Raw genomic sequence first — 20,634 nt, 5'->3', positions numbered from 1 at the left:
TACATAAAACTAGATATGCAATTACAGTGAAGAAAAACATTTTGAAATATATTTGAGATTTAGTGTAAACAACATCATAGCAATTAAAGATTTATAATGGCAACAATCCTCTTTACTGTATTATCGATGTGATTCTCTGTAGATGGGCTGTTTGCATCAGACTTAAATGTCCAATACTTTTCAAATTACTTATATGCTCGTTTTTTTTTTTTTTTTTAGATTACTTTTTGTACTTAATCTAACAGATGGCAGTCTGGAGAGAAATAGTAAATGAAGCATTAAGCTTTAATGCTAAGTCAGTACTGGCTTTTTTGGAACAGGTTTAACTGTTAATCCGCTGTTCGGTCAGAATTTTCCCAGTAGTGCTTAATTTTGCTAAAATACCTTGCTGATTCTATTCTATTCTGTGCAATCTATTCTATTCTTCTATGAGAAAAAAACCCCAATACGTATAATCAATGAAATGTGCCTTTAGCAGAGTTAGCTATGAGGATAAACAAATGGTTTTAAATTAAAGACTAGATGTTAATACTGTGTCAGTTTTATTTGACATGCTGTGTCATGATCTGAGATACAGCTAATTGTGTTACATACAAATTAAAATGTTACAGTTTCAGCAATAGTAATAGGAAATGAAGAATTTAACATCTCTGACGACTAAATTTTCACATCTGTTCTATGTAATAATTTATCTGAAAAACCAAGACTGTTGATAACAATCTTAAAAAGAGCCTATCACTCTTTTTCATAAAATCAAATGCATGTCTTTATGTATTTTCAAGTAAATCAACTTCAATCAAAACTTGTTCAGCAGCAAAACAGATTGTTTTGAGCTTATTCCAATCAGTATCAGAAGTGATCATAGATGAACTGCACTGATGTAATTAATGAAAAAAAAAAAAAAAAACTTTAATTCAATTTCATAGTTCAATGTGGTAAACATTGATATAATATACAGGATAAAATTGTATTCACACACTGTAAATAGTAATGTTTGAAATTAGAAAAAACTTTTAGACAAAATGTAAATGTGACACATGTTACACATCATGGTTGTGACCAAAGCGTAGAGGTTTTGTGTTATCAGTTGGAGGAATGCTGTGCACCTTCTTTACGCGGTCAACACAATAACACCAGGTGCCCCCTGACCTCTCATCTGCAGCTGCTTAGTAAACTATTTTCAACACCACAGGAAAGGCTCAGAGAAGCTGTGTGGAAAATAGTGTAGTGGCCAATGATGAATATACAATTGCAACTGCCAATCCACTGAAGCACTTGAGATTGAGCACACAAACTAGGATTAAAGACATTAAACATTGGTTCATTATGTTAGAAAGTCATGAGTCAGGTTAGTTTGACCTTATTGATGATGTGTTGTTGCAAATGTAATCCTAAAATGTGCATTGGTCATGAACTTATAAAGGGTCCAGACCAAAATATTATGGTTTATATTTTCAAAATGATCCACTCTTTAAGCTCACATAAGGACAGATCCTGTCATCTTGTTTTAAAACTGCACAACCTGTCACTTGTAATGGCATTCACATAACTTTCCCACACAAAAATGGTCAGAATTTATAGTCAACTAATCTTTCTCCATGAAACAAATACATTTTTCATAAAATCATTACAAAACTGTGGTGCAATCTTGAAGAAATATGATTAACACTATTATTAGATATACTGTAAACTGTTTTAAATTCCATTTTATAAAGAATCTGATCTCTTACAAAAATTAAACTGATTCATGGCCAACAAAGGGAACACCAGCAAACGAATCACCTCTATTCCTCAAGAAATGCAGAGAAAAGTTGCTTTTAGTTCATCTGTCCACTTTCAATTATTCTTAGACTCAACCATTTTTGTGAACTTCTGAATATCTTCTGCCATCAACTGGGGCTCTTCCATGGCCGCAAAATGACCACCACAGGCCATGGGAGTAAAGTTAATGAGTTTACGGTACTTCTGTCTGATCCACAACCTAGGTGTGTGCATCAGCTCATTAGGGAAACAGGCGAAGCCGGTGGGGACATAGACTGGTATCCTAGGAAGATAGAGCAATGGTTTTGCATCAAAGTAGTTAACATTTGTCTTATTTTGAGCTGAGTTCTTTCATAAGAGTTTGCATGTACGAGCTGTTAAAGATTAATATTGATGAAACTGAACCATCTGAACAAGTCTTGTGAACTGCTCTTGAGTCACAACTGGTAAATCTAATAATATTCAGTAACTAGCGCAGTAACCAATGCTCTTTAGATTATTCTTAACATCTGTTTCAATAGGGGATACAGTGGAGTATTAAAAATCAAGCAGTGAAAATAAACAACTCACAAATAATATCTTATTGAAATGGTTCATAAATAATATCAGAGAATACCCAATAGCTGTCACTCACTTAGAGTGGGGCTGGTCCAGACCATTGCCAAAGTTTTCCTTGTAGAACCTCATGGAGGAGATGATGCAACCAGACATCCAGTAGATCATCACATTAGTCAGTAAATCGTCCAGAGAGAATTTCCTGCAACACAGATCATGACCATATTTAAATAATACAAACCAACTTAAAATAAAAACCTTCTCCAGTGCTGTCATTATAGAATTCAACAAGGTGATTGTCGCTAATACATATGCTATGGTTTACTTGATTCATGTTTGGGGTATATCCAGATCTGGATGTAGTATTTTTTCATACTAGTTTGCGAGTATGCTCTCTTTGACTGATTGTACAAACAATTACATGCACCTGGTGAGTCCCCCATCCTCCAGGTTCCGGAAATCCCGGTCTGTCCATGTGGAGAACTTCTCCAGGATGTAGGCAGCAAGACCAACTGGAGAGTCATTCAGCCCTCGTCCTGAAGGGGCAAAAGAAATAGGACGGAATATCAATAATAATCAAACTGCTCCACCATAAGATTACTTTCTCCAAGATTCTTACCCACAGTGTCCGGTTTGGTGGCCTGGATGTGCATATAGCCAGACTCTTTGATGGATTCCACCACCAGTTTCTCCATACAAGGATAGAGGCGCTGAATATCAACTTCAGTGAAGCCAAACAGCTTTGGGAAGCATTGGCCAAGCATCATGGATAAAGCCACAGGCAGCTCCAGCTTGGAGGGTGGAGCAAAATTTATATGCAAGCCCTTAATAGTTCTGGGGTATCAAAGAATTGAAGAAAAGGTAATGGAGTAATGTGAAGATAAAATACTGAATTACTTTTCAATAGAAATGTAAAGAAATCACTTCACAGGTTGATTTTTTTCTGACAGCTGTGAATCATGCAAAAAAAGCCCACATGCACAGAATAAAGAGTAATATTTCTAAATACTAGTCTGTGTGCAAACCTGATACTTGTTAGCATTTATCATTTTCAGGCACTGAGTTAGTTCTTGTGTGTCATACTTGGGCTCCAGCTGAGCCATGTTTGTGGTGACCAGCCATCCCCAGTCTCCTCCATGAGCGTAGAACTGCTGAAAGCCCAGGCGCTTCATCAGCTTATGGAAGATGCGTGCCGCACAAACTGAATCAAAACCTGTTTACAGTGTACAGAGCTTGAACCTCAGAATTAATGAGAACAACTCCTACACATAACGAGGAAAGGGAAACATTTTCATACATTGAGAGCAGTTAGAAACTAGCAGAAAGCACAGTAATGGCAATGGAAAAGCAACAAATCAAACCGTCCACATCAAGCCCTGGTACAGGAGGAAAGAAAAGGAACAGCTTAGAAACAGCTGCAACTTTAAGCACAAAAACAGCACTACTACAGCAACACTGTGTGTTGGTTAGTGACTGTATCTAATATGGTTTCCAGTATTAGCCCAAGGCTAACTTGCTGCTCTTCCTGCTGACTGTGTACACTTTTGCACAGAATAAAATCCAAAATTTCGATTTCTCTGGTGGAGCAAACTGTTGAATGGATGGAAGTTTAGATGTATTGCAGGGAAATATGGCTGAAATCTCCTGACTTGAGCTCGCCATGAATGTTTTTTCAAGGTTGAAAAAAGGTTAAACATCTGCTCCTGATCTGGGCAGATTAATTGTTAAAAATTTAATCATTAATGTAGAAATATGTATTTCCTTTTTGTTTTCATGGGCAAAGCCACTGCAAGTGAAAAAAGTGATGTCTATATTACTCTTTTAGTTATGGTACTGAAAATATTACCATGCACAGCCCTAAAACACTATAGTAAAGAGTGGCAAGTTGTCATATTTCCAAACTCACCCTTCTTCTGTGGTGCCTCAGAGAAGCCATACCCTGGTATGGAGGGACACACCACCTCAAACACAAGGTCTTCTGGGTCTGATGACTGTGTTAACAAGGGGATCAACCCATAAAACTCAAAGAAGGAGCCAGGCCAGCCATGAACCATTATCAGGGGAATAGGATTAATTCCCTCAGGCACTTTCTTGGGCTTCACATGAACATAATGAATATCAATGCCTGGATAGAAGTTCACAAAGTAAGAATGGGTTAGAGATGGTAACCATGTTTCCTTCCTGAATGTGTTAGCTGTGCAGTCTCACCTTCAATGTTGGTTTTAAAATGAGGGTACTGGTTGAGTTTGTCAACTTGTCTCCTCCAGTTAAAGTCATTTCTCCAGTAAGAGACAACCTTCTGCAGGTACTGGGAGTTGAAGCCATAATTAAACTGGCTGTCCTCCAATGAAGACACAGGACGAGTCTGGTCTATTCTCCTGTAGAGGTCCTAAAGGAGAAAAGAAGAGAAGAAGGCATGCACAGTTGGGGAGTTAGGAGTACATGCTACAGAGTCTCAATTTTGTGTGACAAACTAAGAGTTGAACTAACCTCCAGCTCTTCGTCACTGATAGTAACTTTAAAAGGACAGATTTTAACATTTTCCATAGCATCAGAGGGCACTCCAGTTCCCCACCAGCCATCCACTGTCTTCAAAACCTGGTTCTTACTCCTCTGAACGAAGAAGAGAATTAGTCCTCCAACCACCACAGCAACCATCAACTCTATGAACATGATGATGTGTCTGCAAAGAGACAGAGCAGACAAACAGAATGGAGACAAAACTAAGCAGGAGCAGAGAAAGACATCCAGCTAGACACAGTCAGAAAATCATTAAATTACTCAATATGAGATTCTTTTTTTTTTTTCAACAAAACTAAGATATTTTTACAACAATGTACCATATGCGCTACTACTTTATGGAATGACAGAACCTTCACATCATGAACAAACGTGATAAATAATCATGCCAACAAGAGATACTTGATAGAGATAGAAATCTAGACTGGCTGAGATTTCTAAAATCAAATGAATTCCCAAAATAAGATCCCAAATTCCAAATGAGCTGAAAATGAGATGCTATTGAGGGCAGGAGCAAGACAAAAGGAAAATCTGAGGAAGTTTAAATAATTTCTTCTCTTGGTCATCAGGGGGAATATGACATTCCCAGCAAATAAAATGGACAAGATTGGATTGCTCACGAGGATGCAGAAGGAATATTGGGAATGCAGTACTTTGTGTTTTACTGAGACATGGAAACAGGAATGTATCATAATATATAACATTATATAACATTTGTAATGTAATAGTAACAGTACATAATGTAAGTCCAGAACTGGACTCCATTACTTCTCTACACTGTAAAAAATAATACACTGTCTTAACTAAAAGAAGATTCATTTATAATATGTATGCATCTTTTGGCATAGCTAAATCCAACTACTCTGTTATTGAGTAAATTTTTTTTTATTGTTTGACTAACTAATTTGTTCATTACAACAAACATTTTTTGGTTTGATCCCTAAAAGCTTGATTACATTTGTGTTCAAAATGTTCATTATAAAAACAGCTATGAACATAAATCCTAATTGGCAGTTCTAAAAATAACTTTGATATTTACAGGCTTTGAGACATCCATCAACACATTTTCAATATCCACTAAATCCATAGGGATCCCAGCTTCAATTGGATGAGAGGCAGGGTACACCTTGGATAGGTCACCAGTCCATCACAGGGCCACACGGAGACAAGCAAGACAGACAACCATGTGCACTCTCCCAGGGTCAATTTTGAATCAACAATTATCCTAACATGCATGTTTTTGTAAGGTGGAGGGAACCTGGAATACATGGACAGAACCTACGCACTCATGGGGTGAACATACAAACTCAACAGAGAAAGGCCGTGGTAGGGATTCGAACGAGTTACCCTCTTGCAGTGAGGCAATGGTTTAAGATCTAAACAAGATAAAACACAACATATTCATACGACAATCCCAATTCCAGAAAAGTGGGGACATTTTGGAAAATGTAAATATGAACAGAATGCAATGATTTCCAATAATAGTCATCATCATCATAAACTAATATTTCACAGACAATAAAAACTTATTAATACATATTATAACACTTAAATACAAATCAAATGTTAAAATTTGACTATTTCATAAAAAATATTAGTCCACAAGTAATGGCTGCAACAAGTTCAGACAGGGCAGTCAAAGGCTCGAAAAGTAAATGGAACCAAAAAGATACAGCTGGATGAATATGTTTAACTAGCAAAAGGGTAGTAACATGGTTGGGTATAAAAGTTGCACCTTCACCCATTTTCACATTTGAAAACGGGAAATGTTCAGCAGAATGTGTGGACAGTTTGAACCGGTCTTTTTCTACAGTTCCTGTTCAATCAAGCACATGATGCATAATTTAGATTAGGAAAATTGCTTTTGCTACAAAATATTGAGAATGGCAGATGAGGCTGTGTCTTCTACTGTGTTGATACAAGGACTGCATGATCTGATTGTATCTACAATGCCAGGGAGTGAGCGAAAAGTAGCATACGATACAGCAGAAAGGAGAAATTCCAATCAGCACACAAGACACTCTCACATGCACACCAGCCACAAATGCTCCAAAATGTTTGCCAACAAGTGCATTCATTGTTGTACCCACTGATGTTCCAGAGATTTCACTGGGGGGCTGGGTGGAAAATCTTCACAGAAAGTCCGGAACAGACATTTGCGTTCTCACATGCCACCAGCGTATCTCTAGAACCTTTTCAGGACTCCATTGGGTCAGTGAAAAAGGCTTTAGAAAGGCAGTCTCTAACTAAAGACAGGCAGAGGTTCAGTAATCTGCAGAAAATGTCTGCAAATTGTGGAGCAATTTCAGAATAATATCACTCAATGTACAACAGCAAAAATATATCCCATCATCCACAGTACATCATTTTATAAAAAAGATTCAGACAGCCTGGAGACAGTGCACAAGAGACACACAGAACATATCGGATGCCCAAAATCCTTAAGTGGCACTACATTACGAACAGCCATGATGTTGTGTTGCCTCCTGTTCTTTTTCATCATTTTAAGCCACTCATGACAGCGCCCTTGATGACTACAGACCAGTTACCATAACATCTCACATCATGAAAGTCTTCCAGAGAGAGGGACTGGAGTTGAGGTTGAAGATGAAGCACTCTCAATTCAATTCAGTTTTTTTTTTGTTTGTTTTCTTTCTTTTCCCCACTCTCATGACAAAGCAGGTTTGAAAGGCTCCAGAAATTATGGGTGGAAACCTTCAAAACCATCAGGATTACCGAGTACCTCGCAAACAGAGGACTAGATGTATGAAAAGTCAGCAGACGTGGCTTAATATGTTCGCATAGTACTGTGCTTCTACTGGTGTGGAGTAATATAAGCATATTAGTCTGTGTTCTAAGTCAATAATGTGTCACAATGCTCGGTCACAATAGCTACTGTTGAAGGTTTAATAATACCTTTTATTGTATTGCTTATACAGAGTTGATACACTCCTTTTAAAAGGGAGCAAGCATTAACCCCACGATGTGAAGGGTTAAAACAGGAAAGGGACTGAGTTGAGTGTTGAGAAACTGCTCCATGTTTACAAGGAGAGTCAAAAAGGTAGGATGACGCCTATTGTGGAAAATTACCAGACTCAGGGAGAAGACATCTGACTCGAGCAGAGATGGGGTACGAGGCTGATATCGGACCAAGGACCAATCAGGAAAAAGCCAAGTCTAAACCACAGCTTCTCCCCAATTTGTGGACCAATAATATTAACATCATGTTTGTATGGCAATATAAAAATTTATTTTGCAAAAGAGTGGTACCCTTTTTCTGATCAGATTGCCTGGCAGAGAGAGGTCCACAGCACTGTGTGACTTGAACCATGAAACATTTAAAAAATTCCGAGCTAGGAGTTTGTATTTCCTTTCTCAGAAAAATGAACATGACACTACGAGAATAGAGAAGACAGGATTCATAGTGATCGTGAGCCCGACCCCAACCCCCGTTACTTTGACTAATTTACATTGCAGCATGCATTGAGAGCCCAGCGTTTGTGTGCTACAAATAATGATGCGTTCCAGTTGTACACAGATGTCGAAATTTCCTAGATCTAAGTCAGATTTTTAATCTGAACCCCATGTGAAGTTGGATCCGGCTCGGAAAGGTGGATTAATCTTACCAGTCCTACATAGAATCCATGCTATCTGCTAATCACGTAAAGAGTAGTTACATGCATTATTGTACGTTTGTAAGGCTGGGAGTGCTCAACTTTAGGGTCACATTGTTCTGAGCTCCAAGTTCCGAGTTTCATTGTAAATGAACGCACCAAAGGGACGACTGTCACTCCCCAGGGTCCTAAAGAGGAAAGGGTTGCTGCACGTGTTAATGACGGCAATGAAAGGACGAGAGATGTTTTTGGGTCCTTCATTGAGTCTGCTTCTCGAAAATAAATTTGTTTGGCTGCACTATAGGGAATTCCTAATAGTACTACCAATGTGATTTAAAATGTGAGTTTCATTGACATTATGCATACTTGTTTTTATTTATAAAAATATGTTGTGATTTCCATTTTCGAGTTCACTCACACATGTTTAAAAAAAACATATGCTTAAAGCATGAGGTTTTGGTGGGCGATTGGTATTCCAGACAGTTTCATAATGTATGGCTGGCGTTAATCGGGTAAGCCTTTGTTAATTGCTCTTTATCCATGATTTCAAATAATTCTACAATGGCTTTTTAGTGCAAATAGTCGGCCCATAGGTTATTACAAAAGTAACTACTTGAGCGCCTATTTAATGCCCAAATTACTCAAAAATAACTTATTGAGTTAAAATAATTTGTTGACAGCTTGGTCCTCCCCTAATTCAAAAATCCCACCTGCGCCCCTACATTGGAGCAAGCCTCGTGATTGTGTTCAGTCGACAGGATTAGAGCTGTGCTAAAACTGATTGCAGCATAACAAAAACATTTCTCGTTCGAATAAGATTTACATCCGACTATTACATAATTCATATTTTGGTGTGCTTCAAACCTAACCCAGACTTCGTATTGTCTGCTAATACAAGTCAGACGGCCACCGCTTGGCAGAAGTCCAGATACTTAGCATGTATGAGCTGACCTGTGGTGCATTATTTGTACGAGTACTAACAAAACAAGTTTGTATTGTACATCAAACAGAGGGTATTTGGTGTCTTGGCAGACACCAATAATTTAGCATGTAGCATTTAGCACAAAGCCTTCGCAATGTTGAATAAACTGTCGATCCACTTTTACTTCAATTCAGCAATATGGCCACCGATATGCAGTTAAAACACTGCTGCTAAAAGTTAGCGTAAACGTACATACAACTAAAGGTTTTTGTAGTTTTACCGTGTTACCACTGCCAGGGGAAGGTCCAGACCACAAAACTGAAGAACTTTTCTTCTATTTCGTTCGATCCCTAAATCGTTACCCACCTACCGTTTTACCCAACTCTATTGTACACTAATGACAAATGAAATTCAGCTAAATGAACGACAGGTGGCAACATGTGTACGTATACCCATTACGTATTCTAAGTGAAACATTGCGAGGGGAACTTTTAAAATCAGAACTGAACATGATGGGACATTGGCACATGCGGAATTTTGTGGAAGACCAGCAGCATCAGAAACATATATGCAGAAGAAAGGTGTTGGGCAAGATGTTTATAGTTACTCATGTTTTCATTAGTGGTGTATTTGGTTGAGCAGTGCTTGTTTATAGGTGGACGTTATCATCAAATATATTTTAACATAAGTTGCTGTTGCTACAAAACTTAACCTGTGTTAATTCAGTCTCACAGGGAAATGTCTTCAATATACAACAAAAGTGATGTTAGCAAGATCCTGAATAATAATTAGATCAACAAAACCAAACAGTTAACATAGTTGTGAATATATTTTAGAATAGCTTATGTAAACACATCACATAATTATTGTAACTTTTCAAATAGGTAAACTCCTCAGCCTTGTTTACTTTAGAATCCAATTCCTATTAACCTGAATACAGGAGACATAGGCTTTACCTGGGAAAATAAACATTTACTGAACAATGACTTAAATATTTCTCTGTGGCCCAATGGCATTTGGAGATGTGGGAGTTTCTTCCCCATCCTTGGTGGTAAATTGAGAATCCTGCGTTATTCATGTGACCCATGTCAGTGTGGGGAAAAAAAAAAACAGCACTTAACTTTAATCCAACACAGGAATAAGAACATAAAATATTTGCATTCACTGCCTTTTTATTTCTTCTTGAAAAAAAAACAACAAACATGCAGGCTCTTCTAAAGAAGGTCAAAATGCCAAAGCAGCATATTTTGCCCATATTTTGTTTTGTATCTAAACAAAATGCTCAGTGAATGAAATATATAAAGTGTATACAGACACCACTGGACCAACAGTATTACATCAACCAGGCAACCAGATCAGTCTCACCACATATACCTTTTACTACCACCATCTTTCAGACTCCACATCACACTATGATGGTAATGTGCGCTCAACAAATGCTGTGTCCATGAAGCTTAATCCAGATGAGCTAAAAGGTCACAGCCTTCAGAGCAATTCAGTCCGTCTCCATGGCACCACTGTGCGTCTCCTTGGACACCATGAGTCTCATCAGTTTTCCATGGAGCTTCTCAATTTTCTTCACATCCTGGGCTTGATCTGTCTTGTACTGTAAACACTACGGATGGATAAAACACTACATGAAGTCAGTGACAGCTACTGTGACTTTGAAATAAATTCTGCATTACATAAATAACCTCATGACAAAAAGGAGTAATTTTAGAAAAATACAGAAATATTTTCTCTTGTCAAAAACAAACGGTAAAATCAGTAACATTCACCTGCTCCCAAACTACTACCAGGGGACATGTGAATGGCTTAATTCACAAAACCTTACACATCCAGCCTGAATCATAACAAACCACTAAACAGATAGTCTGGCCCAAAAGAGTACCTAAGAGGAAGAATGTTTAACTTAAAAACACTTTTTTTTTTAATGCAAGCTTTTTACTTTTAGTGCTCAAACCTTTTGCACATGATAACATCAGTAAAGACTAACAAAAAACTGGATAAACTGCTATAAGAACTGGTACAAAACAGTTGTCAGCAGAGAGCAATTTTGATAACCACAGTGTAGGGTTGACACAGATCTTTGTTTCATGTCCTAGTGAGGAAAGTCATTTTTGCTTTGTAAGGTTCCTAACTGAGGGACATGACCCCCTAATATCAATTACCATTTTCAAACATCAACACCAGCGGTTTTTTGGAGAATTTGTGGACAATTCGGTCTCTAAACAGCTGCTGACATGCACATGCACTTTGAATATAACAAATAAATTGTTTAATAAAAAAAAGTTTATATGCTGATGAATGCTTATATAATTAAATAATAGATTATTTATCAAAGATTAAGTTATACAGAAATAAATAGACAAATACATTAAACAATACATTTTCTGTTTTTTTCTACACTGTTAGAAATTCATTACAACTTGGCATTCTCATATAACATGGAAAGACCAATAAACATGATCTTGGAATGATGCCCTAAACCTAGCAGGAAGTCATTCTGTCATTTTATGTTTCACATACGTCGCATTTTAACCATTCCTCCAACAGATTTTATTATAAAGGTTAGAATTGCATGCGATTCATTAATAGGTGTGACATCCCCTCAAACTTTTATGTTTCGTCATGAAAGAGGTAATCGATATATCTTGTAGCGAACTCAAGTGTGGAATTTAATGCAAACTTAAGACTTTAAATGATTGCAACATTCTTTTGTGGGGATGGTCAGTGTGGAAATACCAGATGAGGGATCTCTACATCAAAGTAGAGAAATTTACAACAACCTTTGCCCACGAAAGCATTTTGGGGGAGTTTTCTCAGCCCCTCTTTCCATAGACCTGTGCCATAAATTTAGGTAAATGTATTAATAGCTTAGTGAACAACAACTAAGATGAACAAACAACGGGCCCTCTCAGGAGAGTTGGGGAAAATCAGAACAGGACCCTTCCGACCCTATATGGGTCAAAGTAAACAATGGTGACAGTTTACCCTGACTCTGACTCAAGCCAGAGACAGTCGCAGCATGGACCTCTCAAATGGATCTCACCCAGAATCACTTTTTAGCTGAATCTTGAAACTGTATTCAATGTGCTTTATATCGTTGTACAAGTTCTTTCATGTTCTCAGTGATATCACAAGCTGCATTTTAATACCTTTTTCATGATCGTACATGGAAGGATACGAAAGAAGTAATTAATTTGGAAAATGACTAATCAGCTTATGGAGCCACATTGCCCCCAAGTGGTTTGTAGTACTGAATAATTAAACCCAAAACTAAGTCAACAACTTGCATATGACTTGACATTTATATGAAATAATCCAACTGTTAACCAATGCTTCAGCTGTTTCTTATTGTATTCTGTGTTTAACACAGGAAAATAACATTGTTTGGTTCGTTATTCATACGTCATAATTTTACAGATATCCATCTGAATTTTGAGACTCATAACCATCATGTTATGTTGTTTTTGATGTCTTTATATCCTAAGTTTATGCTATATCTTTACCCTTTATATCTTAACAAGTTATGGTGTTTTTAGAATCCTCTGAACAAATGTTTATGAGACGGAAGAATGCAGGAGTCGAATTGCTGTGAGGCACCCTCGTTGCAGGTCGCCTTACAAAATACGCCCAGGCAGACGTCACAACAGTTTCAGGCATACCATTGGCTGAAAGTGTAGCATAGACCTACGTCATGCCCCGCCTCCGCGAATAAAACTCCGGAAACCGCGAGGAAAAGTCAGAATAGAGAATAAAGAATAGAGAATAGAGATGAGAAGATGAAGAGCAGAGTTTTAAGATTGATGGAATGAGAGTCTGGCGGAGAGTCTTTGAAAATGGCTGGAGAGGAAGATGAGATGGAAGAAGAAGGTCCGAACAAAGACAGAAAGAGAAGAATGTAGTAGAAAGATACGTCTTGCGTTTTTGTTTGTCCATCATCCTGTCTCCTCTCTATAGCACGTTTTAAACTCTGCTGCTGCAACATCCTCACCTATTTTTGATCACCAAAAAGGAGCCAGCGTTAAGCTTGTCAACCTTTTTCTCAATCTTTGGTGAATTTAAGTTCACCTCATCAGAATTGATCAGCAACGAAAACCAACTCGACCCTTGGACAATTTTGTCATTATTTGCGGTAAATTCCGAAGCACCACCCGTTCGTCTTCAAACTACCAGAAGCGCTCCAGCGCAGGAAAACGACCGGTCCAGTCCCTGAAAGTCAATCACAACGAAGGCCGTGAGACGCAGAACCGAGAGAGACCCAGTTGGACCCGCTGGCGATGACCTGTGGTTTGGAGCTGACCTAACCGTAAGATCTGCCCTGTTCTTACATTTCAGACGGTATGCAGTGGGTGTCGAGAGAATTTGCTGTTAAAAATGTTAACCCAAGTTGTTAGCCTTTAAATTCAAATAGTAACAAACCTAGACTATTTGAATTATTCCGGTATCTATCCATCCCGTCCCCTTAGTTCTTTTCAATTCACTAAGTGTTTCTTATATAATCATCCATATTCAAAGCATTTCTCCTGTTGTCTTAAGGTTCATGTCTTTGGTCATGTCATTTTAATAAATGGTTCTTATATATACATATATAAAGTAAACCGTTTTTTTGTGTATGTGTTCTTTACGTATGTGTGAGTCCAACAAAACGAGAATTCACGAGTAGCGACTATATGAGACTGGAATTTATTAATTATTAATTAATAATTTATCATTAATGTTCAGACATAAGGGTGTCCATATGTGCACTTGGCACCAGGACACCCTTGGCCGCAGTTCGATGATCGACTTTGTGGTTGTATCATCGGACTTGCGGCCGTATGTCCTGGACACTCGGGTGAAGAGAGGGGCGGAGCTGTCAACTAATCACCACCTGGTGGTGAGTTGGCTCCGCTGGTGGGGGAGGATGCCGATCAGACCTGGCAGGCCCAAACGTATTGTGAGGGTCTGCTGGGAGCGTTTGTCAGAATCCCCCGTCAGAAGGAGCTTTAACTCCCACCTCCGGCAGAACTTCAACCATATCCCGGGGGAGGTGGGGGACATTGAGTCCGAATGGGCCATGTTCCGTGACTCCATTGCCGAGGCAGCTGATCGGAGTTGTGGCCGTAAGGTGGTCGGTGCCTGTCGTGGCGGCAACCCTCGAACCTGCTGGTGGACACCAGTGGTGAGGGAAGCCGTCAAGCTGAAGAAGGAGTCCTATCGGGCCTTTTTGGCCAGTGGGACCCTGGAAGCAGCTGATAGGTACCGACAGGCCAGACGGGCTGCGGCTTCGGCGGTTGCTGAGGCAAAAACTCGGGCCTGGGAGGAGTTCGGTGAGACCATGGAGAACGATTTCCGGACGGCCTCGAAGAGATTCTGGTCCACCATCCGGCGTCTCAGGGGGGGGAAGCGGCTCATAGTCAACACTGTTTACAGTGGGGACGGGGCTTTGCTGACCTCAACTAGGGATGTTGTGAGTCGTGGGGGGAGTACTTCGAGGAACTACTCAATCCTACCAACACGTGCTCGGAAGAGGCAGAGTCGGAGAGCTCGGAGACGGGGCCTCCCATTTCTGGGGCTGAGGTTGCCGAGGTGGTCAAAAAGCTCCTCGGTGGCAAGGCCCCGGGGGTGGATGAGGTCCGTCCTGAGTTTCTCAAGGCTCTGGATGTTGTAGGGCTGTCCTGGCTGACACGCCTCTGCAGCATCGCGTGGACATCGGGGACAGTGCCTCTGGACTGGCAGATTGGGGTGGTGGTCCCCCTCTTTAAAAAGGGGGACCGGAGGGTGTGTTCCAACTATAGGGGTATCACACTCCTCAGCCTCCCTGGTAAGGTCTATTCGGGGGTATTGGAGAGGAGGATCCGTCGGATAATCGAGCCTCGGATTCAGGAGATGCAGTGTGGCTTTCGTCCTGGCCGTGGAACAGTGGACCAGCTCTATACCCTCGGCAGGATCCTGGAGGGTGCATGGGAGTTCGCCCAACCAGTCTACATGTGTTTTGTGGACTTGGAGAAAGCGTTCGACCGTGTCCCTCGTGGAGTCCTGTGGGGGGTGCTCCGGGAATATGGAGTGCCGGACCCCTTGATAGGGGCCGTTCGGTCTCTGTATGACCGGTGCCAGAGTTTGGTCCGCATTGCCGGCAGTAAGTCGGATACGTTTCCGGTGAGAGTTGGACTCCGTCAGGGCTGCCCTTTGTCACCGATTCTGTTCCTAACTTTTATGGACAGAATTTCTAGGCGCAGCCAGGGCGTTGAGGGTGTCCGATTTGGCGACCTCAGAATTGGGTCTCTGCTTTTTGCAGATGATGTGGTTCTGTTAGCGTCGTCAGGCCGTGACCTTCAGCTCTCACTGGAGCGATTCGCAGCCGAGTGTGAAGCGGCTGGGATGAGAATCAGCACCTCCAAATCCGAGACTATGGTTCTCAGCCGGAAAAGGGTGGAATGCTCTCTCCGGGTCGGGAATGAGATCCTTCCCCAAGTGGAGGAGTTCAAGTATCTCGGGGTCTTGTTCACGAGTGAGGGACGAATGGAGCGGGAGATTGACGGGCGGATCGGTGCGGCGTCTGCAGTGTTGCGGGCTCTGCACCGACCCGTAGTTGTGAAGAGGGAGCTGAGCCAGAAGGCGAAGCTCTCTACTTACTGGTCAATCTACGTTCCCATCCTCACCTATGGTCACGAGTTGTGGGTAGTGACCGAAAGAACAAGATCGCGAATACAAGCGGCCGAAATGGGTTTCCTCCGCAGGGTGTCTGGGCTCTCCCTTAGAGATAGGGTGAGAAGCTCAGTCATCCGGGAGGGGCTCGGAGTAGAACCGCTGCTCCTCCGCATTGAGAGGAGTCAGATGAGGTGGCTCGGGCATCTGGTTAGGATGCCCCCTGGGCGCCTCCCTGGGGAGGTGTTCCGGGCACGTCCCACTGGGAGGAGACCCCGGGGAAGACCCAGGACACGCTGGAGAGACTATGTCTCTCGGCTGGCCTGGGAACGCCTCGGGGTCCCCCCGGAAGAGCTGGAGGAAGTGGCCGGGTACAGAGACGTCTGGGTTTCTCTGCTCAAGCTGCTGCCCCCGCGACCCGACCCCCGGATAAGCGGCAGATGATGGATGGATGGATGGATAATTTAACATACCAGAATCGTAAGATTCTGTCTTTTTCCTTCGTTTGAAGGTGGTGCCCTAAAACGAAGTAAAATAAGGCTTATTCAGATAGTGAGAACTTTCGGATAAATCCTTATATCTTATCACATCACGCTACGTGTGTCCGCTATAAATGTATATTGTTGGTGCCTTGTGTGCTGGCTATATATAATTTGGCTACAATCTCATATTTTACACCCAATCTTCACCAAATGTCACAGATATAATCACACAGAGGTCCTTGAACAGACGTATGCCAATGTTTTGTTTTTGCCATAACCCTGCCAACTGATAATATAAAGTGACATTTTTTAGTTCATGACTTAGTGCTTCTTAATCGCAGCCAAGTGTGAAACGGCTGGGATGAGAATCAGCACCTCCAAATCCGAGACCATGGTCCTCAGCTGGAAAAGGGTGGAATGCTCTCTCCGGGTCGGGAATGAGATCCTTCCCCAAGTGGAGGAGTTCAAGTATCTCGGGGTCTTGTTCATGAGTGAGGGACGAATGGAACGGGAGATTGACAGGCGGGTCGGTGCGGCGTCCGCAGTGTTGCGGGCTCTGCACCGACCCGTCGTTGTGAAGAAGGAGCTGAGCCAGAAGGCAAAGCTCTCGATTTACTGGTGAATCTACATTCCTACCCTCACCTATGGTCACGAGTTGTGGGTAGTGACCGAAAGAACGGTGAGGTGTCCCACTGGAAGGAGACCCCAGGGAAGACCCAGGACACGTTGGAGAGACGATGTCTCTCGGCTGGCCTGGGAATGCCTCAGGGTCCCTGCGGAAGAGTTGGAGGAAGTGGCTGGGGACAGGGATGTCTGGGCTTCTCTGCTCAAGCTGCTGCCCCCGCAACCCGACCTCCAGAGAATCGGTAGATAATAGATGGATGGATGGATAAATGCTTCTTAATCATTTACCCCTCACATATATCAGTGTGCCAGAAGTAGTAAGCCTTTCATTAGAATTATTTTTAATACCAGTTATCTTGAACACACCAATTATTATTATAACCATTATTCATAAAGTCTAAAATAATCAAATTGAACGACATCGTAGAATTCCAAACAGCACAACACTACAGAAATTGTGCTGTTTGGAAAGACTTCAGAAAATGAAGTCGGAAGAAAATGAAGATTGGTATGATTTCAGGGAGCAATTATGAGCTCTTTACTTCATCACACCAAAGGAGGTATACATGAAGTGATTTGCATCAAACTCATCAGGTTTAATCAATATCATCTCCTAAGCAGCTTGATATGCCAACATTTTCTCCAAACAAAACTCTTCTCTTAGACAACAGGCTTACTTGTGCCTGAACCATTCCTTAGCAATGCTGCTGTATGCCTGAAAAGCTAGTGCATCCCATGATGCACTGAGCACCTTTCCTAACTCTGCTCCTTTAACTCTGTGTACAGGCATAGGGGGTTCCCTTCCATAGTTTGGTTCTTCTGGAGAAATTTTCCTGTTTTAAGGGAAATATCCTCTTTACTCTCCTAATGTCCTTTTCCATGTCCAGATCAGTGGAATGAAGAACACTGAAGAAGAAAGAGAAGATTTGATGCAATCCATAAACTGGACCAACACCTGTGGCTTTGTTGTCATGCTTTAGCGTTTATTTCTTTTGTTTGTTTTTTAAAGTGTTTACTTGTTTAAGTGGTTTCATAGCTCCTTTGCCTGCAACTATTGTAGTTCATGTTTATAAGACACTCAGTGTAGTTACATGCGGGCCATCGGATCGGATTAATGGCTAAATTACAATAAGATTGATTTATTAAGTCGAAGGAGACGATATTACTGTTGTTGTCGCTGCCGTCAGAAACAAACAAACAACGCGATGGAGAATGCGCCATTGTGCATTGCGTTTGTGCCATAACCATGCTCATCACAAATGTAGAGGGATGTAGCTTTATCTTGCTCTTCATTCGCAATCTTTCTCGAATGCCTTAGTTTTGTTGTTGGTGGTGAAGACGTCAACCGGAAGTGGCTCTATTAGCAATAGTTGAAATGGGTACAGCGCTACCTATCGTACTGCGGTATTGCATGGTTTGTGCCAGGCATTTGATTCATTCACTGCCATATAACAAAGGATAATTACCCTTGCTCAGATAAGGAGCATAACCAAATATAGGTATAATCAAGTTAATCTCATCATGTAAACCCACTGATTGTCTCCATCTTCACTGCAAACTGCAAGGAATTCAAACAATCAGAATACACTTGAGTATGCTCTTCTCCTTTCCCCAAGAGAAAGCTCTGCCATACTAATTACAAACTACATAAAGTTATGAAGTGTGAAGTGAATCCGGAAGTACCCAAGACTAAGAATTAAATTACTGGAAATAATCGTGCCATGTCCACTTAAACAGATTTTATTTAATTGGATTATAACAAATTAGATTGAATTTGTTTATTGAACAAATTTATTTTATTGCATCTTTAAAGTGTAAATACAGTTGTAAATAACAACCATTTTATACAACCAGTAACTAAATAAATCGGCTCATAAGTCAACCTGCTAAAATCAAGCTGGTAATTACATTCGTTTACCTGAAAGGTACCAAGATTTGCTCGTATTTCTCCACTACAAATCATTGCATTCTACGCTAAACAAATTCTTAATATGGTCTTCTGCACGTCAGACAAACGCGTTTTACAAAGTTCGTAATGCTGATAATTTACTTTAACTATGCGATGTGATAACAACAGTTCACTAAGAAATGTTTTTTTGTTTTGTTTTTGTTTTTCTTACGTTTTACTTACCATGGCGTTATCGGTCACTTTGATGCATATGTTACCGTCACAGTGTCTGTACTTCAGAACCACTCGGACCTGCACACAAAAATAGAATTTCTAAATTTAAGACTTCTAAATTCAAAGATCATTTATTTATTTATTTGTTTTTTAATCAACCGTGAGCACACCCAAGTCGCTTAAGAACTATCCAGCTAATGAGCTCTCAAGCTAGCGTGCTAACCTGTGCTGTACTTTGAAATAAAACGTTTTCACCTTCATAGGATCGGTCAGATACAACTTTTCGGCTGCACGAGCAAACTCCTCCCACGTCTGGTAATAAGGCATTTTCTTTACAACGAAATGTTACTATTATTCCAAAACCTCTGTTTGAATCTGAGTCTTTATAATCCGACTTGCTAACTTCAGAAACACCACATCAGCAGCAGGAAACACAACCAATCACAATTACAAGATTATGCTGACACCCTATCCGGTCAATTTTTTCAAAATAAAAACTTTTTTATATAATTTTTTTTTTTTGGTTTGTAATGAACACCCATCAGCTAATTTATATGGAAGAACAATAAACACACATATAAATGTATATATATATATATATATATGTATATATATATATATATATATAAGCCAATTATCTTATTGGCTCTTTTTGTGCCAAGCGATGTTTGAGATAGGATTATCTGACAGTATGTCTTTTGCATAATCTTTGTATGTGTACACAGGTAGACAGATAAAAATGTAAAACTTCGAGTGAAATAAAAGTATACCTCAAAGAAAATGAATAATTTCTAATTGTGACTGTGAATACACAATTTTAGTTTATCTGTATGAAACAAAAAAAAAAATTCATGGTTTTTATTGTATTATAATCCCAGCAGAATTAACTATCCTGCCCCTTGCGTTTTGATCAGTCTTATTGGGCTCTGAAAGGCTTTGTTTTGAAATCCCAAATCCGGAAATATTACGTGTGTTGCTTGTGTGTAAAATTCTACATGTCTCCCTCTAGTGTTGCACTCAAACGTGACAGAAAATAATTAGGGGTCTTAGCAGCGTAGCTGCAGAACCCTATTGTTTTAGCTGTTTTTAGGGGTCTAGCAGCGAAGCTGCAGAACCCTATTGTTTTAGTAGCTTTTCCTATTATTATTATTATTAGGGGTCTAGCAGCGAAGCTGCAGAACCCTATTGTTTTAGTAGCTTTTCTTATTATTATTATTAGGGGTCTAGCAGCGAAGCTGCAGAACCCTATTGTTTTAGCTGTTTTTCTTATTAGGGGTCTAGCAGCGAAGCTGCAGAACCCTATTGTTTTAGTAGCTTTTCTTATTATTATTATTAGGGGTCTAGCAGCGAAGCTGCAGAACCCTATTGTTTTAGCTGTTTTTCTTATTAGGGGTCTAGCAG

General features: G+C 40.3%; 2 protein-coding genes across 2 annotated transcripts; both read right to left on the bottom strand.

Annotated features, from left to right (window-relative positions):
• Nucleotides 1-549: 549 nt before the first annotated feature.
• Nucleotides 550-9,782, bottom strand: ephx1 (epoxide hydrolase 1, microsomal (xenobiotic)). The gene is made up of 9 exons (XM_072362620.1): nt 9,653-9,782; nt 4,807-4,999; nt 4,525-4,705; nt 4,223-4,441; nt 3,400-3,529; nt 2,936-3,150; nt 2,744-2,852; nt 2,396-2,518; nt 550-2,044 (listed from the first exon to the last, which is right to left on the bottom strand). The coding sequence occupies exons 2-9, from the start codon at nt 4,987-4,989 to the stop codon at nt 1,837-1,839; spliced, it is 1,368 nt and encodes a 455-aa protein (XP_072218721.1). The 5' UTR covers nt 4,990-4,999; nt 9,653-9,782; the 3' UTR covers nt 550-1,836.
• Nucleotides 9,783-10,182: 400 nt separating this feature from the next.
• On the bottom strand, nt 10,183-19,658 carry srp9 (signal recognition particle 9). Its single transcript, XM_072362623.1, has 3 exons — nt 19,489-19,658; nt 19,243-19,311; nt 10,183-10,987 (listed from the first exon to the last, which is right to left on the bottom strand). Exons 1-3 carry the CDS (start codon nt 19,558-19,560, stop codon nt 10,868-10,870), a joined length of 261 nt encoding a protein of 86 aa, XP_072218724.1. The 5' UTR covers nt 19,561-19,658; the 3' UTR covers nt 10,183-10,867.
• Between the last annotated feature and the right edge of the window lie 976 nt (nt 19,659-20,634).

Source organism: Leuresthes tenuis, unplaced genomic scaffold (genome assembly GCF_036924035.1).
Source record: "Leuresthes tenuis unplaced genomic scaffold, fLeuTen1.0.hap1 SCAF_13, whole genome shotgun sequence".
In the NCBI taxonomy this organism is placed as follows: domain Eukaryota; kingdom Metazoa; phylum Chordata; class Actinopteri; order Atheriniformes; family Atherinopsidae; genus Leuresthes; species Leuresthes tenuis.
This window is presented reverse-complemented; position numbering and strand designations above follow the sequence as displayed.

Bases quoted from the DNA above. Each gene is read 5' to 3' on its own strand.
- srp9 (XM_072362623.1), bottom strand. From the start codon at position 19,560: ATGCCTTATTACCAGACGTGGGAGGAGTTTGCTCGTGCAGCCGAAAAG. The intron at 19,312-19,488 runs GTGAAAACGTTT...TTTTGTGTGCAG, and splicing joins ATCTGACCGATCCTATGAAG to GTCCGAGTGGTTCTGAAGTA. The intron at 10,988-19,242 runs GTAAGTAAAACG...ATCCATCCGTAG, and splicing joins AAGTGACCGATAACGCCATG to TGTTTACAGTACAAGACAGA.
- ephx1 (XM_072362620.1), bottom strand. From the start codon at position 4,989: ATGTTCATAGAGTTGATGGTTGCTGTGGTGGTTGGAGGACTAATTCTC. The intron at 4,706-4,806 runs GTTAGTTCAACT...TTTCTCCTTTAG, and splicing joins TCAGTGACGAAGAGCTGGAG to GACCTCTACAGGAGAATAGA. The intron at 2,853-2,935 runs GTAAGAATCTTG...TTGCCCCTTCAG, and splicing joins CACCAAACCGGACACTGTGG to GACGAGGGCTGAATGACTCT.